The sequence below is a fragment of the Ixodes scapularis genome, unplaced genomic scaffold (genome assembly GCF_016920785.2).
Source record: "Ixodes scapularis isolate PalLabHiFi unplaced genomic scaffold, ASM1692078v2 PGA_scaffold3__209_contigs__length_174095766, whole genome shotgun sequence".
Lineage (NCBI taxonomy): Eukaryota > Metazoa > Arthropoda > Arachnida > Ixodida > Ixodidae > Ixodes > Ixodes scapularis.
In genome coordinates this window covers 48,627,803-48,651,835 of record NW_024609868.1, presented here as the reverse complement: position 1 = coordinate 48,651,835, position 24,033 = coordinate 48,627,803, and the positions used below count along the sequence as shown (strand labels likewise).

Sequence of the window (24,033 nt, the reverse complement as noted above, 5' to 3'; positions counted from 1 at the left end):
TTAGATGGCCCCTTAGTCCTTAGTACTCGAAATAAATTAATTAATTGAAGCTATTCATGCTTTAAAATTGTTCAGAAGTAATTGGGAGCAACCAAAAAACTAGTATTTTTGATATTATTTTTATTCGTTTATAGATTTCGAGAAGAAAACACTCATATCCTTTGCATGCTTAGGGAGCAACGTGAAGGGATTGCTCAGTTTTCATGCAGAGCCGTGTCCTTCCTTTATTCATCTGATCGATCAATATTCAGCGTGGACCTCGCCCCCGGGAAGATGCAGTCTTGGGTGGGGATTGTGCGGTCCATCCGGTTATGTCTGCTGTGCATGCTATACCAACATTTTGGGCTTCGTCGTTGTATTTTTTTGTCAAACTCTGTGTCTAGAAAATAAATTATTTTTTTAGTGTGACTACCGTAATATTGTAACTTTACCGATGCGGATTAGTGAATAAAATTACACATGCAGCAGCCCTTTTTATTTAACTTTTTCTAAATAACCCACGAATTTGTTTTAAACAATAATAACTCAGTTTGTACGTACACCTCTTGGTTGTCCCAAGTACGCGGTTAAAAAAATTATTACCACGTCATTGTAACTTTTTTCTCATAAATATGAAAATTGTTAAAGGGCAACTCCGCTCAATTCCGAAGATTTCGGGATAATGATTGATTTCGAATTAAAAAGCCCTAGTAAAACACACTACGTCGTTTGCTTCGTGAAAAATGGGACATATATTTTTAAATCTGATTTTAAACAGGAGCGGAAATCGAAACCGAAGCTTCGGCTCCGCCCGGCAACATTGACCTCGGGTCGCCAAGTACATGGCCATCACGTGGTACGAGATGTCACGTGATCCTCGGCCCAACGACGGGCGGCATTGGGGCGGGCGTGTGGCAGGCGCGGGTGTCGTCTGCACCGCACTCTTCGTCACGTTTGGGTGTCTACGGCATTCAACGACGTCTGCACAACTGCGGCATAAGTGTGCGCGCACGTGGTGTCCGTAGTGTGGACGAAACTCCGAGAGACAATAATCACAATCGGTGAGACGACGACGGCGGTTGTGACGCGGAAGACGGCGGTAACGGCGGGACCACGGCGGGCGGCCGGACGGCTCCCAAGAAACGCGCTGCGCAGGCGCGTACGTGGACACTGCTGAGCGCCGAGAGGCAACGTTGCTGACGTCATGCGCTACGCTCGCCCGGAGAAGTGAAAACAAGCAAAAGGGGGCCATGTAGATGGCGTTTAGCTCAATGTTGGCTGCGCCCATGCCGTAGCCTCGACTGCGCTGTTGGTTGCGCCTGAATTCGCCCGCTCAAGTCAGCCGATTTGGGCAACATGGCGAGTTGGAAAGTTTGCTGGACCGTTGAAGAAACATTTAGACAGAACTGCGTCGTAAGATTTCACGTGTGGTCTTCCTAGGCGATACTGAAGAGGACTGCATTGTTTTTTCAAAACCAAAAATGAAGCGGAGTTGCCCTTTAAGTGATTTTTAGATTTTTATGTTCACTTCTTTTCAAAAAGTACGTATATATTTCCGACAGCTTGTTATGACTGACTGATTTAATCAGTAACTTTCGAATGGATAATTAGGCAAACCTTCTCGTCAAACTTGAGAATAGTAAAGCCTGGAACTAGACAAACTACAAAAGGTAGGGGCACGGCCGAGGGGGAAGTCACTGCAACATCTCTATTTTTTTCTATTATTCTGTAAATAAGACTAATATAAAATTTAACAATACATGCAGAAGCTGGTATTATTTAATTGGATTTGATTTTCGTTTGTTTCAAAACTAATTGAGAACGCAGCCTTCGTAACCGACTTCCTTTATTATTATTTGACCTGGTTAGTAGTAGTTATGTGCCCCCCCCCCCCCCATCTCAAACTATCCCATAAAATCTAGGCGGCCATTAAATGAAAAAAATCGCCAGCCGAAATAAAAAAAAAATAAAAACTACAAAGTATTTTGCGGTGCTTCTCCGCAGCATAGCATTTCGACGTAGTCTGCCGTCACGGCCGGACTGGGTACGCCGTTTCAGTCACAGAAAAAAAAAGAATGAGCACCATTCAACGTGGGGGCCCTACAAGCCAACTATAGGTATACTTCACAGCACATGCTCAGAGGGAGCTGCTATATATTGCATCCCGACGTTACTAAAACACTCAGTCGGGAAACTTACCCTTAAAACCCGGACCGCTCGTGTACCCCCGAGACCAAACTAAATACGATAACAGCGCCGCTCTTTAGCGACGAGTCAAAACATGAAAGTTGATTTATATAGCTACTACGATATAGCACTCTGAGATGGCGCCACAGACCCTTGCGTGACTCCACCTAAACCGATACGTGTAGCCGTGCAGTTCCCGGAGTTGCACCGATCCCTAATGCGGTAGGCTGGATCGGGATCGAGGCTTGTCTTTCTGGGGTCGAGTGACACTGCCGGCAGCCGTCACTTGACACAAAGCGATGGCTGCCGGTGGTGCCACTCTTGACCACAGAACATTTATTTATTAGCATCCTCGATCATCCGCACCGGTGCACACCGGGGCACTGAGGTGCGCCCCTTAATCTTCGATCAAGTGCACCGGTGCGCACCGTACGTTCTCGATCAACGAAGCGCACCCTCCCGGTGCGGCTTTTCGTTGCCCCAACGCGCACCAAGAAATTCGGCGGTGCGCCGGGGGGCAGTCCCATCAGGCATTGCGGCTGTTGCGGCCAGGAGCAGGAATCGAGAAGATGGTGGGAGTAGCAGACGCGCAGACTATCGAGATGGCGATCTTGCAAAAACGAACACGCCTCGCAGCTGCACCAGATGATTTCCTCGGGTCTTCTGACGGCGAGACGACGAGTTTATCACCATCGCCGCGATTATTGGCGATTGCTGCGGTGGCAAGGAGCGCCCGAAAAGCACGAAATTCGTGGAAAGCGGCGCGAGGCGTTTCGATGACAGCGAGGTACGGCTATTATCTGGTGTTTCGTTTTCTTGAACTAATAATGGGATGGCCAACATCTACATGTGGAATTGTCACCCGCTTCGTGACTCCATCGACAATCACGTCTACGATGTTTATTTCTGTGGGACCGTCAAATCCGCGAGTAAAAAAATAGAAGAAATTGACAGCAGACGGGCACCGTGCGCTCAAAGAGTTATTATAATGTACGCTAAAGATTCAACTGGCGCTAGTGTCTATGCGACTTCCGTGACGCAAATTGAAGTAGACAGCAACCAGTCTACTTTTGCGGTGCTCCTGTGCATTCCTATGGGAAAACGCGCGTGAAATTTGCCTCTTCGCCGGAAAATAACACGAATGGCTTTTATTATTTCGGTTGTACCGGATAGTATGTACACTTATTAATATTGTAAAAGTGTAATTGCTTTAATTACAGCATTTTTCTTTACCACTGAACGATGTTAAGCTTCGCTATATTTCAGGCCCAAACCTATGTTCCATGGCAGGTATGTAAAAACGAGCGACGATTCTAAGCAAACTAACGATCGAAAAGAAAGTAGAGTGTGTTCAAGGTTCGCTAGCATTGCAGTGGCGCTTATATATTGCTAATATGCCCGTCCTGTCACTCTATGAAAATGACTCCGTCGTGCATCTTTACGATGGTTAAAAAACATTCGAATGTAAGAAATAAAGTACGTGGACTACGAAAGCTGTGCCTTTTTATTATTTCCTATGTCGGGCAGTTGTTATCGGGCCCCTGTTCTCTGACCTCTCCCTATTTGCAAAGATTTGGAGCGTGCGGTTGATGATTTGAACCCAGAACATGCATCTTTGCACATATTCATGACCAGAAAGAATAAAGCAGTACTTATTTATTGCAAATCGGACTATATCAGCTGGCTTTCAATTTATTTTGGTCGCCTGCATGCACAAGGAGTTACTTATCCAATGTTACTGCGTAGTTCTCGCCGTCTCTCTTGGTTTTCCACATCTCCTTCGTTCGTTTGACACGTATATCCCCATGGTGGAAAGCGCCGATGCCGTGTCCGCGCTAACAGTGTCCGACAGTGGATATAAATACACGTACGAAGACGTTTTAGCACCGTTTTGAATCCGATGAATTTGAAAGAAAAACGCCGTAACTGACCAATTATTTCGTCGGCCTGACTCAGAAATGTTCCAAGCTACCTAGTACGTACGAATTATTCGTGATATTTGCTCTTATATTCGAGCGCGGAGAGAAAATGTACTCGCTTTTTCCCATAGAAATGCATTACCGGAAGTCAATTTCCGACTTGTTGCTGTCTGCTTCAATTTGCAGCAGCACACTAGGGCCACTTGAACCTCTAGCGTACATTATAATAACTCTATGCGTGCGCTGACCTACGCAAAATAAACGAACAAAACGCGAAGTGACGCAAGGTGGAGCTCGCCGCGGTGCACCGGCGCGGCGCAGTTTGTCCTCGATGTTGCACCGACATCGCGCTGCACGACCGAGGAGCGCTGTGCACTGTGCTGGTTTCAGGGCGATTCCGGTGCGAGTTGATCGAAGATGCTATATAAGAACTGTAAGGGCTGTCACTCTCATGCATTCTCATGCATGGGACTGGGGAAAACGAGGGAAAAGTGCCGCTTCTCCTGTTTCTAGGCGGTTGTCGGCACTGAAACTTTTTGGCAGCTTTTCGAGAAGTCTGTCAAATAGCTTGTGCAAAAACATTAAAACTGACAGCCCTCACAGTTTTTATAAATAAATATGTTGGGGTTAAACACAAGAGTGACTCCGCTGGCCGAAAAATGTAGTGCAGCCCAATGAGACAAGGGCTACCAAGAGTTACCGCGGAGTTGGTGGCGGTTTCGATGAGTTCGGTTTAGCAGACGACAAGCTTGAAGGCTTTGCTGCGCGGAATTCGCTCACACCTGGAAAGCCGCTGTCAAGATGGAACTTTTCCAAAATTCATCAACTTCCTAGCTTCCCCGAGGACAGTCCTATTTACGGCAAGTTACTTTGTTTACTCCACTACGAGAGCAAGCCTGCCAGCTCAGCCGTGGGTGCTTTGTCACGTTTGCTATTTTAATGGGCGTTCAAACGCTTGACTGATACCGATTCGATCTCCAAACACCCGATAAAATAGTTGCGCGAGGCCAACGCATGTGGGCTGCTCCATTGGGGCAGCCCACATGGGTTGCCCTCGTGGTGCCCATGGAGGGCCTACTTGGGCAGCCTAATTAGGCTTCTGTTGAGGGACCTAGCAGAAAGTTGGCTCTGAAAGGGGGGCCGACGTGGGTCCCACTTGGGCAGCCCACGTGGGTACCACGTCGGTTCTGCAAGTCAGGCCCAAGTGAGGCCCGCTTGGGCAGCTCACCTGAGCCGCACCGGGGGACCCACAAGGGACTTACTTGGGCAGCCCACACGGGCTCTCCTCGTGGGGTCCGCAAGGGACCTAGGTGGGCAGCCCCCGGGGGCACGCCTCGTGGGGGCCATAGTGGGCCGGGCAGACCAGGTGAGGCCACCCCAGGAATCTCATTTGGTTCGGGGTTATTTCATATTTTCTTCACGGTGTGGGGTATTGCAGCGCATACCAAATTGAGCATGCCTCACTTTCCTTGTAGGCCTACTAGAATTATTACAATTTTGATAAGAGACTCGTTGCTCTGGGGCAGGCGGCGCGAGCGCTTCCTCAAGACGCGACCATGTTATGCTCACTGCATCATCTACGTGGCGCTGCAACGTTCGATTTTGCACATGCCGTGTCCGAATACAAGCATATCTCAGCATCTGTAAATGTGCAATAACAAAACGTTAAAAAATGCAGCCTGAGGCCACGGCGTCCTATTAAACGTTCATTTAGCTTTGATATTTGTATTGCTTTCATTCATAGGTTCCGCGCGCACGTGTGTTCACTCCACGAGTTAGAGTCTTCACTTTACGTGATAGCGAAGCCGAAGCTTGCAAAGGCACGTCCCCCTGAACGATGCTCGCATGCACTGCTTGGGCGCGCGCGCTTGACCGACACACTGAAGGCTTGGAGCTCGCCCCTGTAGCCTCTGCTACGCTGGCGCCTATAATGGAACGGAGTACGAAAAAACTGTAGTGGGAAAGCGAAATGACGAACGTTCAAAACGCGAGCCAAAATATTCCACTTACTCGCCTGGAACGCTGCTCAAACCTTAAGAGCAACGGGCCTCTAAAACGTCTTGAACAAGGCCACAAATAATTGGGCATTTCAAGTGTACGAACTAGAACAAAACAAAAAATGCTGTGGACATTTCCATGTAAACGCCTGTTAGACCGGTAATCGGGATGTGTAGCCAGCTTGAGCTGTAAAACTGCCTTCTTACATTCACACCACTGAGTAGTCAGTTACCGCCGAATTCAGAAACCTCACTCAAACTACACTCAAACTGAAGGGCCGCTCCACTTCCTCGAGGAAGGCGCCAGGGCCGGCGCTGGCCAATCGCGACGGCGGATCCGTCCTCGCGATTGGTCAGCGCTGGCCCTCGCGCCTTCCTCGAGGAAGTGGAGGGGCCCTTCAGTTCGAGTGTAGTTTGAGTGAGGTTTCTGAATTCGGCGGTTAGTTATAAAGTTTAGAAGCCTAAAATAACTCGCCCATGCTTAGAATTACAATCCTCAGTGATTCGGTATCAAAATTAAGCCGATTTCTTATGTTGAATTTCCAGAACGTGGAGTAAATATTCTAAATATTAGCGGGAAGGGACCTTTTGGGAGTTGCACAGTTAGTCCAAGTTGGGCATGTCCACGCTTTGCCGCCTTGGAGCCCACACCTTTGCAAACTTGGCCCCCGCAGAGGAGGGACCCATGGTGGTTTTAGTCAGGCAGCCCAAGTCGGGCATGCCCACGCTTTGCCACTGTGGAGCCCGCACTATCGCTAACGTGGCCAACGCTCAGCCGAGTTGGAAGCCACGAGGGTTTTACTTAGGCAGCCCAAGCTGGGCATGCCCACGCTTTGCCACCTTGGAGCCCGCATCACTGCTAACATGGCCCACGCAGAGCCTAGGTAAGAGGCACGGGGGTTTTACATGGGCAACCCAAGTCGAGCATGCCCCCCATTGGCCGCCGTAAATTCCACACCGTTGCTAACTTGGCCCCCGCAGAGCCGAGGTCGGACCCTCGGGGGTTTTACATGGGCAGCCCGAGTCGGGCCCGCCCATGCTTAGCCGCCGTTCAGCCCACATAATTGCCTTCAGCCCCCGTGCAGCCGAAGTGGGTCCCGTGGGGATTTTATCTTCTGGCAGCCCAAGTTGGGCATGCCCACGCTTTGCCACCATGAAGCGCCGAACTTGGCTCCTGCAGAGCTGAGGTGGAACCCACGGGGATTTTACATGGTCAGCCCAACTCGGGCACGCACGGGCATAGCCACCGTGGAGCCCACACCATTGCATGTGCCCCCGTAGAGCCAAGGTGGGTGCCACGGGAGTTTTATAATGGCAGCCCAAATTGGGCATGCCCACGCTTCGCCGCCATAAAGTCCCCATCTCCGTAAACTTGACCCCCACAGAGCCGAGGTGGGGCCCACGGGGGTTTTACCTGGGCAGCCCAAGTCGGGCCCGCCCATGCTTAGCCGCCGTGGAGCTCGCATCATTCATTACCTTTGGCCCCCGTGCAGCCGAGGCGGGTCCCACGGAAGTTTTATAATGGCAGCCCAATTTGGGCATGCCCACGCTTTGCCGCCATGGAGTCCTCATTTCCGTAGACTTGACCCCCGAAGAGCCGAGCTGGGCCCACGGGCCGGGGTTTTACATGGGCAGCCCAACTCGGGCAAGCCCACGCTTAGACGCCGTGGAGCCCACATCACTGCTTTTGGCCCACGTATAGCCGAGGTGGGTCCCGTGGAAGTTTTATAATGGCAGCCCAATTTGGGCATGCCCACGCTTTGCCGCCATGGGGTCCTCATCTCCGTAGACTTGACCCTTGAAGAGCCGAGCTGGGCCCACGGGCCGGGGTTTCACATGGGCAGCCCAACTCGGGCAAGCCCACGCCTAGACGCCGTGGAGCCCACATCATTGCTTTTGGCCCACGTATAGCCGAGGTGGGTCCCGTGGAAGTTTTATAATGGCAGCCCAATTTGGGCATGCCCACGCTTTGCCGCCATGGAGCCTTCCTAAACTTGGTCCCTGCTGAGCCGAGGTGAGACCCATGGGGGTCTTACATGGGCAGGCCAACTCAGGCACGCTCCCGCTTAGCCCACATCATTGTCTTTGGAACCCCGTAAAGTTGAGGTGGGACCCACGGGGGTCTTACATGGCAGCCCAAGTTGGGCATGCCCGCGCTTTGCCGCCGTGGAGTCCACATCACCGCAACTTGTCCCTCTCACGACCGAGGTGGGACCCCCGGGGGAACTGCATGGTCAGCGCAAGTTGGGCATGGCCATGCTGTGCCCAAATTTACTCTCGCATATCCGAGGTGGGATCCACCGCGCCTGGGCAGCCCACATGGGACCGACGTGGATTGGGCTACCGGAGCCCCCATTTCACGTGGCCCCACGTTGGTCCCACCTCTTGTGCTACTTGGTAACGTTCAAATTCTAGCAACGACGTTGTAAAGTCATATGGATATGGCTACATTATATGAATGTAGTTTGCTGCGCTTATATTTTGCTTAGATTATCGCAACAAGTTGTAAATTTATCTCCAGTGCTGCGACAGTTGCGATGTAAACTTACCTCATAGTTGATGAAGCTGCTAGGCATTATTGATCTCTGTGCAGTAACAATAAAAACGTGAATTAGAAGGAAGTTAGAGGATGACCACGCATAAAACAGCGGCTAGTAATCTTGTCAGGATACGTCGGCAAGCTCTATATACTTGCTGTCATAACAAGAATGACTGTTGATCGTAAAAGTTTGCTTATCGGCCTATCAATTAGCGCAAAATGTGTTTTAGAAAAAAACCTCCCAAATGTAACCCAGCCCCTGTTCATCCAATGTGTACGCTTGTTTGAATAAAAACATATATTAGAACCGTTTCCACGTAAAACACTTAAGTTTTCCCGTTTTCCAAAACTCAGCCAATATTTGCGGACACAACTAAACTTGTGGTTTCCAGAGATTAAACTTTCCATAGAGAAGAAAATTATGTTTTTTTCTACGATAATTACACAGTCGTGGCATGTAGTTTTCAACGTCTAGCTCAGACATCAGGAGATTGTACATCACTTGTCATGTAGATCTTTCTCATTTACATTACATCTAAAAAAGAATTTAACTTACAAGGTCGCACATTTCGCTTACAAGTTCGGTTATTGTTAAACAATTATCATCCATATAGTTTGTCCATTTCTCTTTTACCTGCACGAGGAAAAAGCACATATATCGCATAAGGTGGCCGAAAGGGAATATACTAGTTATTGTAAAATTCACCAACACTACGCCGCTCAGCTCTTTGTAATACTCGGTTTGTTCGTAAAATAAGGCTCTAAGTCTAATTCAACGGAGGACATCTTGAATACGTGTGCAGTGTATATGTTTTTAGACAAGACATACGATATAAATGTATCTTAGGCATTTTTATTCATAAGCAAGCGAAGAAACGCCATGTCAACAATAGCAAGGTTTCTAAAGCCCACACAAGAAAGCAGTTAGGAAAGATAAACGTATTGCGTTGTTTTCTATGGAGGTTTCCGGCCTTTTTTCTACATAAAATGCACATTATATGCAATCTTCTTCATTGTATCCTATTAGCTTACCGAGGAGCTCAAAACTCGCTAAATGTACTTACAGGCGTAGATACGTTTTTCAGTACGCATTCCATAATTTCTTCCGTTTTGTTGGGATTTCTATACCAAGCACCTGTTCGGGGAGACAATACGATGGTGACTTGAGTTATGATTACCATCATAACGAAACAGCTCGATTACATGACTGAAAATTTCATAACCATCACGTCCCCAGCGTCATTATGCCACTGGTAATATCACAAGTAACCCGTTACTTTTAAAGAGCCCAACATTACCAGCAAAGCGTAAAGAAGTGCCCCATCTAAAATTAGCTCGAGATAAATTTCTTAGCTTGAAAAACCCATTGGATAACACAGGATGAAGAGTATAGCGCCCTTATAAACTAAGATAATTTCGTCAAATTGAATACATTATTTCAACCGCTTTGTTATTACGCTACTATCTTCGAATATTCAACAGCTGCCGGCTCTTACTAACTTAAATATTTTAATTTGGTTTAAATAAAGTGTAGTTAAAAATCAAATCGGGCTTCTGAATATTCGCATCCAAGATTCACTTGTTGCAATAGCCAATGACAATTTGAGGACTGCAGGACGTGGCCTATTATGTGAAACGCTTCTTGCTTTGTGATTTGTTCTGCATTCTTACTGTCTAGTGCTGCAGTCGTATTGGTCGCTAGGCAATAGTAAGAGGCTTAAAACTCAACGTGGTCTTCGCCGTTTTCTTTTTTTTTTCATTTTTTTTTGTGCTGTCGGAGGTTGTAGTTGGCGGATATTTTTTTCTTTTTTATTTAAAGAGGTAAGACAACTCAACCTTTTCCTTGAATAACTGACTTCGATGGGGAATGACCATTTTATACTCATTTACACATAGTGAATTTGCCACCCACTCTGCCGAGCCAGGTACACAAACCCTTGAGGCTTACACCGGTTCATCATTGTACTTTTTGAAAATGTATGTATTGGAAATAAAACTATCCTATTCTATTCTGTTCTATTATATAACCTAAGCCGATCACTATTCAAGTGGATTGCAGCGCAGTTTGTCCTTAGAAAAAGAAACCCCACGCTTCAAAGAAGATTTTTCAGAAACGAAAGGTGCAGCTCTTCGCCTTATTAAGCCATTTCAGGATGTAGGTGCCTAATTATTTTTTTTTTCATATGTGTTTTTTTTGTAACAAATATCGCTGCATACACAAAACAAAAAAACAAAAAAATTCGAAACATATTTTAAAGAGATATAATATTACGGCGTGCAAGTTGGTCTGCTCTGGTCCTTGCGCACCTCGTGCGTTTATTTGCCCCCGAAACGCGCCTGGCCCGCGTGCGTTTCTTTCCCCTCGACTTCAGCCAATGACAGCGTGCGCTTGGCTGCCTCGTCATCGCGCGTTCACGCGTTCTCTATGTTGCCCTTTCATTAGGGAGTTTTCGTAGATCGTTTTCGCCGTCCCGCAAGGCCCTCCGCAACCCGCTGCGATAGCGGGAACACCACAGTCAAGGTTATCGGCGCGCACGCGCAGTAGCAACTTCTTCGTTGCGGAACGCTTAGCGAAGGGGGCAGCGCGGTCTACGAAAACTCCCTAGTGGCGTGCCCTCCTTAGCGTTTTGGTGCGCCAAAGACGTATTTTCAAACACTTGCTCGCCGTGGTACGGCGAGCAAGGGCGTTCGGATACTACCAATGCCGATTCCAAGTGTTTAGCATAACCATCGCGCGTTTTGTTTTATGAATATCGTTTAAAATCTCGTGCCAAGTCTCACTTACCGCATATACCGGGTTCCCTTCCCAAAACTGCTTGATAAAGGTACTCGTCATTTGCCACTACCAATGCGTACGAGGACAACTGCATGCCTACGAACGCTGTTCCCAGCAACATGCGGATCAAGGCAGCTTCCATGGCATTCAACTTTCTTGTTCCCGGAATGCGGAGCAGGAAGTGTTGTAAGCAACTAACGTGTTCTGTGTTTTATTTCAATACGTATACGGGGGCGTAGTCACATATGTTGAATAGTTTGCGGAAGAAAACGTTTGTTCCAACTTCAATGACCCCTGTAGTTTTTCTTTCCGGTATATATTAAAGGGGTCATGAAACGTTTTTCCAGCCTTTTCCTGCTTAGCTTTCCTCCTCAACTTATAAATCGTGCATTACACCAAACAGCTCAAGAATACGGAAATAGGGGAGGCCACCCTTGCTCGGAATCTTGTTTGTGTACCCGGACAGAGCAAATGTCCCCCTAGAAGATTAGCCCGTTGCTCAAAATTCAGACAAAAGTTGATTTCCCCACCCCATTCACCCCGAAGCTGACAGTGCTGTGGATGCTACGTGCTCGTTGGGCCAGCCAGACCTGCCACGTGATCACGCTCCTTTGCGCATACCCACGCGCAGAGAATGAGGTCAGGTGATGAAAGCGAGGCGGTTGATTGGTCCGGCAAGCGCGTAGCTTCCACCACAATGTCAGCTTAGGGGTGAAGGGACTAAGTGAGGTCCGGTTTCGGTGTGACGTGCGTTTGGACCCGATGACGCCCTTTTGGGACCACGGATGTATCACAGTGAAAAGGCAAAGAGCTTACGAAGGGGAGTAGGTATAAAATAGTCCGCTGTGTTTTCAAATTTTCGCACTGAAAGTCAGGCTTTTGACTTTCTACCTTTTTTCTTTTAGCCCATTGAACGATGTACTATTAGTAAAATCCCAATCTAAAATGATTTATCAAAACCTAAAATTCGTTTCATGGGCCCTTTAATTTGCTTAATATGATGATGCATATTCGGTGTATTGTATTAACACTAATTGTTTGCGCATTTACTCAGTGAACGACTAGAAATCCTATCCTCTTTAGACGAATTTGGGTATTACTTTCATGGCGCATCTTAGATTTCTTAGCACGCCTTGAACGATGTTGGTAGAAGTTACATTTGTTACGTCATTTCGCGTTTTATATATATATATATATATATATATATATTTAATAAGAAAGGTGGGTGGGTAGGTGCGTAGATGGGTTTGTGGGTGGGTGGATACGTGGGTAAGTGGGTTTGTGGGTGGGTGGGTGGGTGGATACGTGGGTGGGTTGGTACGTGGGTGGATATGTGGGTAGGTGGGTTTGTGGGTGAGTGGACACGTGGGTAGGTAGGAAGGTGGGTGGATATGGTGGGTAGGTAGGTAGGTCGGTGGATACGTGGGTAGGTAGGTAGGTGGATGGATGGGTGGGCGGGTAGGTAGGTGGGTGGATACGTGGGTAGGTAGGTAGGTGGTTTGATACGTGGGTAGGTAGATAGGTCTGTGGATACGTGGGTAGGTAGATCGGTAGGAATAAAATCAATAAAGTGGCATTAGAGGCTGACCTCCTCTCCTTGAGTGTTAATTATTTTACACGATAATTCTTAGTGTGTTATTGACACCCCCCCCCCCCCCTTTATAATGTCCTAACGGGCCCCCAAGGAATAATAAATGAAAGAATAAAGGAAAAGGCTTGTCTATGAACAAATATCTGAATTGTTCAGCCATTCAACAAAGAATTGTCATCTTACCGTTCTGCAATTTTCTATTAGAGCGCAGCTCTTAAGCGCGGTCCAAACCAACGCGTTTTTGTGCTCGCGAAAGTCGTGCGCTTCCCAGAAATGGCGTATTTCGTGACGTCGCGCTGATTCCTTGAGCCTTCCGGGCGCGCATAAGAGAGTTGGATGATTTCAACTTTTTCTAAACGCGCACAAAATCGCGCTGTGAGGGAAAAGGGCTCCCTTCTCCCATATCCTCTCACGGCCAATCGGCGGAGGGCACCAGTTCCGGCTCCGTGTTGCTTCGCCGTCGGGCGCATATGCTCTCCGCTCACCCGAAAGCGCACCGTCCTAAACAAAGGGCACGCTTGTGACTCAGAAGGCGCACAGGAAACAGCAAGAACGCCACGAAATACGCAATTTCCGGGAAGCGTACGACTTTCGCGCGCACAAAAAGGCGGGATGGGGACGATTCGTCACATGCGCACTCGTAACAGGAGGATTGGTCGCAGGACGATTCGTCACATAGGAACATTCGTCACAGGATGACTCGCCATGCGGGCAACTGGTCATATCGATTGGGCAGTGGACGATTGTAAATTGTGAGTTTCAACAGCTGCCCACATTCCCTGATGAGAAGTTTCACGACTTCCCACTGTGGCATAAATCAGTGGTTAGAAAAAAACTAATCTTACAATACTAATCTGCTTTTCCTCTCATCATATTAGGAGTCTTCAGTAGGTTGATCTGAGTTGCTGGCTTGAACGAGCAATAATTCGACTGGCAGCCAAATCAGTTTTTACTCTTTGGCCTTGCATACACCTCTTCGACAAAACCAATAAGTACCGGATTGCTTTCTGCTGCATGTGTGCGAGTACCCCCTGGAGCAGCAGCATGGCTCCACCTCTCTCTGTTGTCTGAGTTAAACAATAGTCACTCTTACATGGCCTCCGCATTCACCGTTCGGGACGGACCCGGAAGCTAAAATGTCTGTTACAAATTCTTCGACCTTAAGAAGCGAAAGACATGCTAAGATAAGAGGTGACCTACTTTGTCAGGCCGAAACAACATTCAATGTTCGGGACCGAACCACAACCTAAAATATTTGTTACAAATTCTTCGCCTTTCAGAGGCCAAAGAGATACTAAGATATGAGGTGAGCCACTTTGCCCGTCCGAACCAAATTGAACAATATATTTTTGGGGGGACGAACTATTGTGGGAGAGGTTGGCTGCGTGACGAGTCATCCTATGACGAATGTTCCTGTGTGACAAATCGTCCTGTGGCCAATCGTCCTGTGACGAGTGCGCATGTGACGAATGGACCGTATCCCAAAAAGGCTGCGTGTTTTCTGCACCGATTTGGGACCCAGGCGGCGTGGCTAATGACGCCACGGACGTCAGAATAACAGCTTTTATTTTGACGTCAACAACGCGTTTTCTTTGGATGCCGCTGACTGCATCTTGAAATGTCGGTCGCTCGGCATGTGTGTGGCCGGGTGCTCGGCGGCTGGGCGGTGTCCGCGCTGGTGCATGTTGTCAACATTGCCGCCTGTACTCGTCGCGTTCTCAGGAACATCAAAATAAGCGTTCTCCTTTTTGAAACTTCGCCCGGTGACGTCCGTCACTCCTGTTGCAAATGAAGATTACGTGTACCGAAGGTGACATAGCCCAGCCGCAGTAATTTTGTCAGCATTTTTCTGCAGCTGTACTTGTGTGCAATACTACAGAATATCACCCTCGCATAGAATAGCTGCGAAGGTTTTGCAAGCGGTGAGCGAGTAGCCTTGACTGGCATGACTGCACCCGGCCGCCGCTGCAGGAGTGCTCGTGCCGCGCATCCAAAGCAACTATATCTCGCGCATTTAGCACCGTTGTCGACAGCATTCTTTTTTTTTTCAGTGTTAGTCGTAAAAAATAAATGGCGTAAATATTGCCAAATGCTCCGACAAACAAAATGTTGAAAAAAAAAAAAAAAAGTAAGCTTCCACTGCGGATCGAACCAACGACCGCTTGCGCTTGAGACAAAGATTTTAACCACTAAGCCACGCCACAACGCCGGAGATCACGTTCTGACATTCGTTTTGTACGAGACTTTCGGACTACACTGAGTACCGTCGGTAGTGTACCGTCGGACGGCACTTGAACGCTCTGCAAACGTACCGTCGGACGGTACTGTAGTCACTACGAATCTTCTTTTGCAACAGGAGTGACCGACGGCACCGGGCGAACGAATTTGGAAAGCACTATTTCTGGATACGCGACAAGCACAGGCGGCACGTCGACATACACCAGCGAGTACATCTGGTACACCGGCGAGCCGCCGAGCACCCGACCACGCGCACACACTCGCCGACCGACCGACGTTTCAAAATGCAGTCGGCGGCATCCAAAATAAACCGTGTTCACATCAAAGAACACCAAATAGAATCTGGACGTCCGTGACGTCACTGGCCGCGCCCCCTGGACTTCAAATCGGTGCCGAAAATACACCCCCCCACAAAAACGCATTGGTTTGGATCGCGCTTCAGGCGCCCGTTTCCAGCTTCAGCGTAACCATAAGGTCACGTGACCTCCCCCCGAGGTCACGCGACCCCCCTGAGCTCACGTGAGCACCCTCACCCCTGAGGTCACGTGACCTCAGGGAGTCACCTATCCCTCAGTAACCTTCCATCCTCCTCCTCAAGAGCTGCGCTCTAACGCGGCGTTACAGAAAGTTGTAAACGGCTTTAATTTTTTTGTTTTGTACTATTCCTATGACTGTGCATGTTGGCACTTTTTAGCGTATCAGCTATTTCACTCCTGTATGACCGTTGTTATTATTTTCTCTTATCTACGTATGCCTGCTTTGAGCACTGGTGCAGTAACCAATAAAATCAAGGTTAACTAAAAAAATACTTCCGGATTTTCTTATAATAGACATCTCACCAAGCGTTCGGCGCATGCGTAACGCCGTCATAGCTTTAGTTCACGGGGGGCAAACGCCTCTAAGTGTGAGGACTCGTGCCGTCTCGTGCTCCACAAGCGCAGAGCGCCAGCAAGGTTGTTGCACGTGCAGAAAGACTAAAGGTCCCTCGATGCATTGCGGCAGCGGTGGCGTAGTCAAACCAGCTGGTGAGATCGGTCTATTGAAATAACTAACGCATTTCGGGTACATTTGCAATAGACCTATTGCTATAAGGAGTATTCACTGGGCGCCATATTTGTGGGTGCTGTCTAGTGCGCATGCTCAGAACGAGCCCACATTAATAGGCTGCTAAGACCGGCAATCTTGAGGGTGCGGAATGTACGTTACAAAAGAACTGTGGAAGCTCGCCATCAGCACGCACTCAGGAGTCGCGCACACAGCTATGGCCGCCAGGGAGTACTTCCTATATTACCCAAGCATCAAGGATAATGCAGGGATTGGTGTTCCACGCGCTGCACGTGCTGCCGTCAGCAGTAGTAACTTTTCTAAAGGGCTGTTTATACTCCGACGTTGAACGCGGCGTAGCGCAGAACACGCGCCTTTCATTAGCCGGCTACAAGAAACTCGATATCAACGGCCAATCAGTATCTGTGCGCGCTGCGCTACGCCGCGCCCGTCGACCTTACGTTGGAGTATAAACGTACCTTAAAGCAAAAGCCTAAAACAAATGGCATCTTTCACTCGCGTTCGTCAACACTTTATTTTGGTTATTTACTTCGAATCTTTTATACGAGGAAGGCGTGCGCGTGCGGCGCGTGGAACACCAATCCCTGCATTCTCCTTGATGCTTGGGTAATATAGCAAATGGTCTATTCGTTTTACCCTCAATGGATCTATTTATATCTATACTATTAACAAGCACACGCAAATACGCAATACCATAAAATATGGATAATTAGGCACATTAATAAAAACACTAATTGACTGAGTGACTTAAAAATTGAATACAATATGAACGTTCTCTTAGATATTTTATTTTATTTTATTTATTTATATTGTACCTACATCGCCCTGTGGTCCTTATTGTAGTTCTTTTTTTAGAAAACACTTTATGACAAGTGGAAAAAGAAAATATTACTATCATCAATGGACACAACATCCGGGAGGTCGTTCCACTCTCTCGCAGTTTCGACAAAGAATGAATTGGCAAAACTGTCAGTCCTGTAAGTGGGTACAACAACTTTTTTAGAATGATCACAGCGGGAGGATACGTAGGAAGGCTCCATCATATAAGTGACTTTATCAATTCCTGTTTTGTTGTGAGAAACACGTGGAATAACTTTAGTCTTAGTTGTTTTTTTTTTTTCTTCTACATTCGAGTGTTTCCCAACCCATAGCTTTCATATCTGTAACACTAGCATAAGGGCCATAGGTTTTCAGTACGCAGCGAGCGGCCTGATTTTGAAGTTTTTCTAGTTTATTGATAAGAAAGTCGTGACAAGAGTTCCACACAACGCACGCGTAATCGAGGATTGTTCTGACCAAAGAAAAATAAACTGTTTCTTTAATGCTTTGTGACGCGGATCTAGAATTTCGGCGGATAAAATTAAACATTTTGCTAGCCTTGCCAATTGTATACGTTCTGTGTGGCTGTTCCGTTTTAGGGAATCTGCAAATAGCACTCCTAGATAAATATACTCGAACACAGCACTGCATAAGATGGTACAGTTGATTAGGTAGCTTTGAAAATCGTGCAGCTTGCTTCTCGAGAAACGAATATATTTGCATTTACTTAAATTTATGCTCAATTTTGAGTGATTGCACCGAGAATATTAAATGTTTACATCGGTTTGTAATGTGGCAAGGTCGTCTGACGTGTTTATTTCCCTGTATGATACGCAGTCATCGGCGCACACTTTAGTATGAGACTTATTTTCGGTGATGTCATTTACGTATATGAGGAAAAAGTAAAGGCCCTGACACCCCCTTCTGGCACGCCCGACGAAACCTGAGTTGATGCGGGTGTAGTACCGTTTAGGACAACACCCTGCTCTCGACCTTCTAAATAATTTCGTATCCAGTTCAGGACATTTGGATCTCCGTAAATAAAAGCCAATTTATACATTAATATCTGATGTGGAACCGTGCCAAATGCCTCGCGAAAGTCTCAGAACACGCAGTCCACATATGTTTTGCAGTCGGGTCCGATGATAAATTTCTACTAGCTGTGTGTTGCAAGAGTAACCGCTTCAAAAAACATGCTGTGAGGGGGAAAGAAGTGTGCCGAGTCCAGGAACGAGTAAAGGTTACTATAAATAATCTGTTCAAACAACTTACACGAGATCGATGTTAATGAAATAGGGCGACAATTTTCAACATAAAAAACAGGCGTGACGTTTGCCATCTTCAAATCCATTGGAACCATCCCTGTCTTTAATGATTCGCTGAATATAACAAAAATATAACGCGCTACAGGTTCACTACACTTAAGGAAAACAACAGAGGAAATTCCGTCAGGTCCAACGACTTTGCTTGCACCAATTCCGCGCAGCAACAGCACGTTATCGTTCATGTCAATTGTAATGCTGGGCATTACGCTTTGCTGTGTTTGGTAAGCCACTGGAGATACTAGATGCGGAGTTTCCTCCAAAAATACTGATTTGAAATACGAGTTAAACATTCACCCTTCGCGTTACTAGACACCACTCTACCGCTATCAACTGCCAACGCAGGAATAGAAGTGTCTTCCTTTCTGTTCGCATTAACAAACTTCCAGAATTTTTTAGAGTTTCTTTTTAGATTTTCGTTAAACTTGTCAAAAAACAATTTTTTGTTTATTTTTGTTTGCCTTTGGTCAGTTCGGGCTGACCAACTTTTGGAAAGTTTTTTTTTAAAGCAAGTCTTGCTTCACCTATAATATGGGAATTTCTACATTAACATTACATTAAAGCATGCGAATTTCTACATTAAACTGAGGTTTTATTTGTGTTCTTTTACGTTTCCTTATTTGTTTTGATCGAGTATATACCTCCTTAAGCTCTAGTACTTTGTTTCTAAAAGCACGCCATATAGTTTCGACGTCATTATTTTGTGATAGACGACTGAATGTACAAAAATAGGATTCAAGTTCTGCATCTATCCCGTCGAAGTTGTCTTTGTCGTGCAGAAATACGTTCCGTGAGCACTCCCCTTGATTTCGCGTTCCGGGCTCCGAGAGCTTGGCAAGAACCGCGCAATGATCACTTATTCCGTGAAGTATAGTGACCTCGGAAAGAACACCAGGAAAATCGCATAAAATCAAACCCAAGACAACAATCGCTCAAGTCGTTTTTTTTTTTTTTTTTTTTTTTTTTTACATATTGTTTGAATCCAAATGCACCCATTATGTCAGCAAACATTGAATAAGCGCGGGGCCTATGTAGCAAGAACTTCATCAGCCCAATTGGCAGATTGAGGTCTCCTCCCAAGAACACGCTTTCTGAAATGGTCCTCAAGTCACCTTGTTTGTCTATCGAGTACGTATCACTATCTGGGGGGCGATAAAATGTACCAAAAGGCTCGAGGTTGACCTAGGCACTTCTTATGAGTTGTGAATGCGAAGGAATGCAAGCCACTCGCCCGCTTTCTTATTTCGTTTGCTGCGTGCTTTTCGTCGCCGGTCAGCGCGCGCTCTCCTTGGCGCGCTGACCTTGTTAACAGCGCGCTGACGGACACGCAACGCCATGGGGTGAGCGGTCGTTGAAAGTGAAACTGACGCGGAGCGGCCAATGGGAGCCTCGTCGACACGCGCCAGCCAATGGGACTGATGGCGAAATGCATCAGCTTCACTCCGCCCCTTTGGGATCGGGGAAACTAGTTGCCGTTGTCTAGGTTTTTCGCGTAGTTTCACAGCTGGGAGCTGGCTTCAGGATTTAAGGTGCCTTTTTTCGCTTCAAACTGATGACGTCGGCTCGCTCCACTGGACAATTAATGCTTTCGCATAAAAAAAAAATGAAGTGGACCTCTTGGGTAAAAATACACGACATCATACAGACTCAATGTTGTTTTCGGAGAAAAGCAGTTCACTGCTACTCCAGAGCAAGCACACACCACCTCCGTGTCCATTTCTGTCTTTGCGGTATACGGTAAAACCAGAAGGAAAAATTTCGGCATTAGTAACCCAGTCTAACCCAGTCGTGTAGCCAAGTCTCTGTTCCCATAATAGCTCTGGGTTCGATCGTCTCAACAACAGATAAGAAACCGTCCGCTTAATTTGTTTTTATGCTACGGAAGTTCACGTGAAATACCGAAGCGTCTACATGTGATAAAGCGGCATTTTGACAGATATTTCTCGCACTGCGTCAATCCTGCTAAATCGGTGCAGCCTTTTTACGAACGAGTATACAGCATGCTTTGTTTAAAATCCCAGGTGTATGTGTCTCCGCAGATAACAAGCTTGTCGTTGGTATGAAATACTTTGTGGTTCTTATCTTGTCTTTTTTCTTCGGAATAATCCCATAGCTTGTGCCTTTTTTCTCTGACGAGTGCACTGATATCGTCGGAAACGCTGTAAGCAAAGTGTTTGAATTTAAACGCGTTGCGTATGATGTTGTCACGTTCTTTCCAAATTTGAAAGCTTGCTATAATCGGCCGACAGCTATATCCCTTGAAAGTAACTAGACGCGGTGGGTCCTCTGTATTGAGGGGATATCAATACCTAGATTACATTTACAGATGCGTCTAAAGAGAGTTTCCGATTTTTCCCATGACTCCAGCATTGTGCCATCAGGTACGCAAAAAAAACAACAACAAAAAAAAACACCAAGTTTGTTTTGCGGCTCTGATTTTCAAGGTCGACTACTCCTGTTTCCAGCTTTCTTCCCATTTCTTCAACATCTGAGATCCGTACTTCAAACTGCTGGTTCTTTGCAATTAAATTCCCTATTTTGTTGTGACATTTTTTTTTTTTCAATAATATTTACCTTTGCGAGGACATTTTTTTTTATCGCTTTGCAGTTTAGTTAGCATAGATTGTAGGAGTTTCATTTGTTCCTTAGTTGCAGGACCAGGATTAGTTTATACTTCGCCACTCAGCAACAGCAACAAGAGCAGAAACAGCGCTTTTTTCCTGTGGTATAGTTTGCGTCTATTACCCACTATGGCATGAAAGTGCCTATTCCTAGTGCTCGCAATCAAGAATAGGAGGTTGGGTGGAGCTGGCAGGAAAATACCAGGAGGACGAAAAGGGCCAGATGGGAAATCACTAACCTGCATCAGAAAAGGTTTGCGTGAGCACATGACCTCGTTCCTGCCAGTTATGAAACCCAGGGATTCCGTGACAAGCGTCGGCTTATATGCTGACTCGAGCAGTCGATTCGGTTGGCATGAAGGTGACTGGTGGGTGGGAGCTCATTCTTCTGTTTTATACCTGACCTGAAACTAGTGAAATATTTTACAACGTTTTTCCATCGATATTTTTCTACTTTTCAATATTTTACCACATTTTTATTATTACCTTGACACATTTTTCGTGGGTACGCTTTGCGACAGTTTCATTGAATTACGAGTAAATTGTAACAGGCAAACAAATTTCTACACAGTCAAAAAGTATTCAAGATTATCAACTATTCAAAATGCGCAAGCTTTCTCATGTTACAATCATGTTAAAGGTCGCTAACATTTTCCACGGGCTCATACAGAACATGAAATATCCTCAGGTTATTCACTCAAACTTGCATCGTCATCGACCGTGGAATTTTAACGTCCTTTAGACAATATAAAGGCGTCATGTTTGCTTACGTTTCTATTTAACAATGACGCACTGCCGCCCGCATCCGCAAAGCCAACGGCCAATTGACGTAGTTGTTTCCGGCCACCTAAACGATTTTGTTAGATCCCTGCATGTTTGGTTGATAGAAGCGATATCGTATGAACTGTGATGTTTTTGTTAAAGTTGTTGTTCCCCCTTTTCCATATTATATATATATATATATATCTATATATATATATATATATATATATATGTATTTATTTATTTATTTGTAATTGCGGTAAATGATTTTCGTGGCTAATCCTTCATTTACTTCGAGTTTTCAAACTTGACATTTTTCCGCATTTAAATTTTTAACATACAATTAAAATATAGTATTTTTTTTTCTTTTTATACGATTGTCGGGGGAGTTATGGGACCATGGTTTCATTCAGAGGGCATTCTTCTTACCCATGCTACTTCGCTCAAAAGATATTTTTATCACAGGGTCCACTCTAACGATGGTAATTTTTAGTGGCTGATGAAACGTAAGTACATATATATATATATATATATATATATATATATATATATATATATATATATATATATATATATATATATATATATATATATTGTATTTCGTATCAGTGTTAATTTTAACTGTTAAATGTCGTCTATAATTGGTGAAGTTCACAAAGCAAGATATTCTGCTACCTAAGAAAGCTAAAGCCCGGCCTGCCAAAAACAGTACGCATGCGCGAAATGCTTTGAACTTAATATCTAACAGAAAGAAAAAAACACTTTTATTAATAATTGCTTAATGTCGACAAGACTGCCTTTGTATTCCTCTTTAGTTTTTTTTTTTTTTTTTTCATGAAGGGGATTGCAGCAGCTGTTTCTCTATTGCGGTGCTGAACGAAGCTGGGTAAAAACCCCGGTCGTGTCACATGACATTTTGATTCCCGGAAGAGAACATTTTGGGTAGCAAGGAGGAAGAGGCATCGCTGATTTTAGACGGGAGAATATATTTACCCTTCAGTTTTACATTGAATACCAAACAGCAATTGTTATTCTGCACCTACGCTTGGTTGGAGAGAACTTTATTTTTCCATTTTGTTCTGGCTTTCTACTTACAATTCTGCATTTAACGCTGCACTTCACAGCGACTCAACCTTTCACGTCCATTAATGGTTTTGTGTAGATCTAGGAGGAAATAAAATTCGTTCTTAAACACATTCCTTCAGCTCATCTCATAATCTTCGGAAACATTCTTGTGTAGCCACGCACGAACGCCAAAACACAAGATAATGCATTTCAAAATACGTTGAATGATTTCGCTACATTGTTGGAGTGCGTCTCGTTTTTATAGACGAGGGAGAATTCTGAATTAATTATGAGCTGGTGATCTGTATGCTTTATTTGCCAATGGCACCCCAGGAGAAGTCGTACCTACCCCTCCTGGCTCTACAAAGATATCCGAAAAGCACAACAAACAAAACAAAAACGGGAGATTGTCCCCGAACAAAATAGACATAGAGGTGTCTACATCAATGACTTCCAAAAAAGTTATAAAATAAACTAGTAAAGTCACAAGAATTTGTTTATTATAAATTTTATATTATGCGTATTTTAAATGTGAATTTATAATTGCATATTATAATTTGTATCTAGTTGGATAAGTATTATGAACAATAAATTGCGCGAAGGACAGACAAGGGCATGCACCTTTACAAATGATTACATGAGATACGAGAAATCTATTGATGTAGCAATGAGCCGAGAGACTGATGGCGATTTGCACTGGTCATTTTGGACCAGTGAAATTGGATGTAGCGCGCCGGTATCGACTTTTCTGGAGCTCGCCTGTCTCACTGGGCGATCGGGATTGAGACGAACGTACTCCTCGTCGTTTTAAATCAGCTCCCACTCCAGACCTCGATCCGGGTCCGAGAAAAGTAACTCCACCGATTTTGGTGGATTCTACCGGAAGCCAGTCTGGCCAGCCCTCGGCGAGCAAATAATATACAGTGGTCCCACTTAAGACCCCTTCCGGTAATCAGGCGTTAGCAGCGCGTTCAACAATATGGTGAACTATAGCTTTTTTCTTCTGTTTATTGGTTTATTTAAACTGTCTCAATAGTACTAATTTATTATACTTACGTTATAGTTTTAGAGAGCGTTCAGAACCGTACATAACTATAAATTTATATTGTAAGGCAAATGTAGCAGTGGCCCTCAGCCACCGTTAGGCCCGTTG

The 24,033-nt window shown here is 45.7% G+C and overlaps 1 protein-coding gene across 1 annotated transcript; it reads right to left on the bottom strand.

Annotated features, from left to right (window-relative positions):
• Positions 1-247: 247 nt before the first annotated feature.
• On the bottom strand, positions 248-11,539 carry LOC120841978. Its single transcript, XM_042293000.1, has 5 exons — positions 11,407-11,539; positions 9,686-9,756; positions 9,178-9,255; positions 8,632-8,667; positions 248-379 (listed from the first exon to the last, which is right to left on the bottom strand). Exons 1-5 carry the CDS (start codon positions 11,537-11,539, stop codon positions 248-250), a joined length of 450 nt encoding a protein of 149 aa, XP_042148934.1.
• Between the last annotated feature and the right edge of the window lie 12,494 nt (positions 11,540-24,033).

Bases quoted from the DNA above. Each gene is read 5' to 3' on its own strand.
- LOC120841978 (XM_042293000.1), bottom strand. From the start codon at position 11,539: ATGGAAGCTGCCTTGATCCGCATGTTGCTGGGAACAGCGTTCGTAGGC. The intron at 9,256-9,685 runs GTAAGTACATTT...TTCCTCGTGCAG, and splicing joins TGAAAAACGTATCTACGCCT to GTAAAAGAGAAATGGACAAA. The intron at 380-8,631 runs GTAAGTTTACAT...TTTATTTTCTAG, and splicing joins GCAGCTTCATCAACTATGAG to ACACAGAGTTTGACAAAAAA.